Here is a 4,828-nt window from a genome sequence, read left to right as displayed (position 1 = left end):
AAAATTAGACGAAAAATATCTTTGGAAATTAAAAATTCTATAATCAACGACATCTACACAATCTCACGAATAAAATACAATTTGATTTTTCAAATATACTTACTGTAAAATATCTTCGATTTATATTTAAAAGGTAAATATAATTAATGTCTTAAATTTAATAATTATTCTAAAAGTAGATAAATATATATGTGATGTAATTTAATCTTTCTTTTTAGCGTATTTTGTAACACCCTTTGTTCTTTTCCATTTCATACGTCTGTTTTGGAACCACACCTTTACCTGGAAAAAGAAATACTTTAAAGAAGACTGCTCTTGAAGTTTCAGTTTCGATATTCATATAATAATCTAGTCCTTTATAACACAACCTAGAAATCTCATATCTTCGCTATTATTTACACACAGACACACACACACACTATAATTGTTAATTCATAAATTAGTTGTTTTTCCACGCAATGATAAAATTTACATGTATGGGAAGTCCTTTGCTCCTTAAGTACAGGTCTTCCTGGTTAAGGAGCCAAGGCAAGTAGGTAGTGGACTTAGTGGACGTTAATGGACAACTGAAAAGGGTGTAACAAATGTACCTGTCTCTCAGTGAGATGCAATGCAACAGCAATTTCGTAGCGTCGTAAGCGCGTCAGATAGTTTGCGCGGGAAAACTCCGCCTCTAGACTGCGGATTTGCGCTTTTGTGAACGCTGTCCGCTCTTTGCGACCTGATGACCGCACGTCTGCCGAATTGATGGAAAATGTAGTAATCCAAATTTAAATGACTTTTCTTCTAAAACTTTTAAATACACTAGCGTACAAAATTGTTAACTTTTTCTGGTTTAAAAAACTGTCGTAAAGAAACTTACTTTTAAAGTTTAGGAATTGGACAAGATAAATTTAAATATCAACATTTTAAAAACAAACGAAGGTAAAAACGAATCTCCAGTTTGTATCTATTATTCTCTTATTTTCTAGGTCTTTATTTATGCAAATAAAAAGAACTATTTTTTATCTACATAACCGAAGACGTATAATGTTTGACAGATGGCAGGCGCCGGCGCTGCTGCATTTGTTTGTCGTTTGTTTAACGATTTTCCTCCCACAGGTGGGTTTTACGAGCATTTTATTGCGCGTAGTCGCTTTGCAGTCGTAAAGGAAACCCGTGTTGATGTTTCTGATATCATTGTTTATTGCAAATTTATTGATGAATTAACGTTGGAAGAAATATGTATAAGGCATTGATGACATAAAAGAAAGTAATGTATGGTTTCGGAGACCAAAATCTCTATAAAATATTACGTCATAATAATATGTTTCAAACGGGGATTTTAGACACAGAAATTCACGATAAGTATACAGATATACTTAGGGTAGGCTCCGAGCCCCTCGGTGGGGACGTATAGTGATCTGACGATGATACAGATATAAATTTTAGATTTTAGAGATGAAAAATGCTTGCTAAGTTTCGAAAGAATTATGAAACCATTCCCTATATGCTCAAAGTGGACTCTCTGGGTTCACGGGGAAACCCGATACGAATATATTATAGCGGGAAATTAAAATAAGTTCATAACTATAAGTAAACATTTAGCATCACAGCGTTCCCTGAAAAGTTAAAGAAATTGCCAAATTATAATTACTAAACATACCTTCCTCACTAAGACTGGACGTACCCCTGGTATCCTCTTGCTTTACGCAAACTTGACTCTCCCATTGCCTCCAGTCCCACTCTTCTGACATCTGTACATCCAGACCCTCGATTCCTTCACTTCTATACTCGTAGAACATTGGCACATAGCTGGGAAGAACTTCCGGAGTACCAGTAGACTCTTGGTAAAATCCTTGCCCGAAGAAACCTTCCTCATGTTTTTCTATTTCGTTATCTTGTATGTAGAAATTAGCTTTCATGAAATCCATTGTTAAACCTAATATAACTTATATTTTAATCACCATGTACTTTTAAAATGTTTTTCTACTTTTGCATAATTGTAAAATAAAATTTGCTTTAAAACTTTTGAAGTATAAGCTACATAGAGTCCAAATGCATATAATTTATATGATGAAGATATTAAGCAAAGCTCTTGTGATACAGTTGAATGAAGACTGAACAATCTTGTGAGATGTGATGCGCGGGCGCATGTCACGAGGCGGGGCTTAACTTTTGGGCGGGGACTAAAGTCATTAGGGGTCTTGATTAATTTGCCGACACTCTAAAATGATATTACGACAATATGAGCTTTGAATTTAACTATAGAAATTAGTAATCTTTAATATTCAAAAAGTAGCCAAAGAAATGATTTTTTTTAAATAGCCGTTTTCAATAAGTTACGCCCTTAATCAATTAGTTACTTAATTAAGTAAAAACTGTTAATTTAGCTTAGTAGTTTGCAGCACTTTTATATCTTGTTAGCATTTCAAATAAGTTCTGAAGCTTGTGCTAGCTTCACAACAGTAAATTTATTACAGGTAGGATTCGAACCCACAACTGCTAAGTAGGTAGTCTATTAGTCTATTGGAGTTTTAAATGTCATATTTTACATCTAGTTAAATATTAATTGAATGATTTAAGTGAGAAAGTGTTAATGTCTTGTTTATTGAAGGGATGTTTGGCGAAATCCTCCGGGAGAGGTCGCCCCGTTCTCACGGACACCCTTGTGACATGCCGACAGACATGATTACTGTCCGGAAAGATTCTAGTCGACCCTTAAATAAATATTAAGTGAGATTTAAACTATTTCTAATGACAGAATATTCCCATCATGTTTCTTCAATGATGATTATCGAATTATTGTGGATTTCCACAGTCAAAATACTTGTCTTTCGTTTCATTCTCTTTTAATAAACCGATCCGAGGCACCAAACATGTTTTAATAAGTTGAATCATTATTAATCAATTTACTATTTATACGTATAATCAATCCAATTAGATGGCTTTATGGATGGATGGATTTATGGCACCAAAATGTTCGGCAGTGTCGGTCGGGGCCGAGGCTTTTACCGTCCAAATAGATGAAATAATTAAGAAATATATATTATATAAGTGTTAAGAACACCCGAAACCGTTTACTCGTATGTATATATATGTATTCATATGTATATGTATAGATGTATGTAGGTAGAAGCTAGAGAGCTGTGTCAGGATCTTGTAAATGTGAAATAGAGTGCTGAGAGCAAGTGTAAATGTATCACATATTGTGTCGGCGGGATCAAAGAGTAGCGTCTATGAACCGTCTATCATTTTCGACACATCTATGGTACATATATAGAACAGTCTGGAAGAACATATAGGCTACTATTATACATATTAAGCTTTTCTTTTAATCCCGGAGACGCGGGAAACTGATATATAATTGTGATGCTTGTTCACTATATCTCTCGATTAACATAATATTAAATATGTATTATGATCTTTATTATATGTAGGTATATACCTTAACACGTGTATTTCTAAGACAATCCCGTTCAGGCGACGAGCACCGCTTATACGCAATGGTATTAAAGGGCCCGTGTTTCCGATCGCAGTACAAAATAGTTTACATTTTTAACGTTATACCTATAGGCTTTGTTTCAACACGTTACGCGCCAATTCTGTTTTATTTTTCTTACCGCTTAGCTCGCTCAGATAAAATTTCTTCGAAATGGATTCGTGGCGTTCTTTTTACGACGAATCAGTCCATTACAGTTCAAATGTCACTGAGCGTCAAACATCCTAAACAGAAAATCCAGTGTCAGCCACCGATGGCTGACGTGGCGCTCAACGTGTTAAAAAATATTTCTGTCACAATTTCTTTGACTCGTGTCTGAATGAGTCAATATTTTGGCAGCTGTGTAACGTTCCTTCGACGAGTTACGAACGACATCATATTTTTTAACTTTCTGCTTTTTTAACGCTCGCTCGTGTCGTCAGTAAGAAGGGCGTTGACGTCACGACCCTTGATAATATAAAAAGGACGGTCTTTGTAAATAATATTCAATAACATGAAACTAATTAAATATACATTTGGTTAATAGTACTTACCATTTATGTGCGCCTAGTACCTTCTTACTTAGTACTACTATTGTTATCTTTAGTAGACTTTATCCCCCATATCTTAACTTTTTATATGCACCGAAATCTTAACGTCTTACGTCAACTTTTTATAACTTTTAACACATAATTATATGTTATTAATGACCTAGAATTTCGTCATTGTATTTTGTTCATATAAGTAAGGTTGTCGCTTTTGATATAGTACTTATTTAAATAAACTGTGAGTTCAACCATCGTTCAAACGGTATCGATTTTTTTCAAGCTATAGTCAAGTTGTGTAGTAAAATTTTTTATTTGGATGTAAGGATAGATGAATATTTGTTGGAAGGTACATATCTCCAGAACGGCTTAACGAATCTCGCTGAAATTTGGCGTTAATGTAGAACATAGTCTGGACGAATACATAAACTACTTTTTTTAATTCCGCGCGGACGGAGTCGCGGGAGACAGCCACTTTATATTAAAGAAATTTTTCTATAGCAATTCAAGAATAACTTACCAAATTGTTAAGTAATTGTATAGTTGTTTTATGTGTTAAAAATAAAAAAAACGATGTTTTCTTGATAAGTTACGTTAGACAGTTACTCTGATTCAAGTTATTGTCGCTTAGTTTAGATTTCTCGTATTAAATCTATAACACATGACTCCCTTAGTGACTAATTGCGTATTTCGTCAATTATGCTTTTGGACAACCCTGCATCCAAAGTTCTGATGAGTTTAACAGACACGTTTAAAGTCAAACCCCGCTTTGTTTATAGTCCGCCAGTTCATTATATAACTGTCACATTATTTAGTCTGTATT

General features: G+C 34.2%; 1 protein-coding gene across 1 annotated transcript; it reads right to left on the bottom strand.

Annotated features, from left to right (window-relative positions):
* Positions 1-201: 201 nt before the first annotated feature.
* LOC106113705 (homeobox protein Hox-A10) lies at positions 202-1,956 on the bottom strand. Its single transcript, XM_013306564.1, has 3 exons — positions 1,646-1,956; positions 591-736; positions 202-282 (listed from the first exon to the last, which is right to left on the bottom strand). The coding sequence occupies exons 1-3, from the start codon at positions 1,911-1,913 to the stop codon at positions 202-204; spliced, it is 495 nt and encodes a 164-aa protein (XP_013162018.1). The 5' UTR covers positions 1,914-1,956.
* Between the last annotated feature and the right edge of the window lie 2,872 nt (positions 1,957-4,828).

Source organism: Papilio xuthus, unplaced genomic scaffold, assembly GCF_000836235.2.
Source record: "Papilio xuthus unplaced genomic scaffold, Pxut_1.1 DF828177.1, whole genome shotgun sequence".
Classification (NCBI taxonomy): Eukaryota; Metazoa; Arthropoda; class Insecta; order Lepidoptera; family Papilionidae; genus Papilio; species Papilio xuthus.
This window is presented reverse-complemented; position numbering and strand designations above follow the sequence as displayed.

What these genes read in the sequence shown, in the direction of transcription:
- LOC106113705 (XM_013306564.1), bottom strand. Translation starts at nt 1,913, where the DNA reads ATGGATTTCATGAAAGCTAATTTCTACATACAAGATAACGAAATAGAA. An exon ending in GTCCAGTCTTAGTGAGGAAG is followed by an intron (nt 737 to 1,645) that starts GTATGTTTAGTA and finishes TCAATTCGGCAG; the next exon opens with ACGTGCGGTCATCAGGTCGC. An exon ending in TGCATCTCACTGAGAGACAG is followed by an intron (nt 283 to 590) that starts GTACATTTGTTA and finishes TTCTTTTTCCAG; the next exon opens with GTAAAGGTGTGGTTCCAAAA.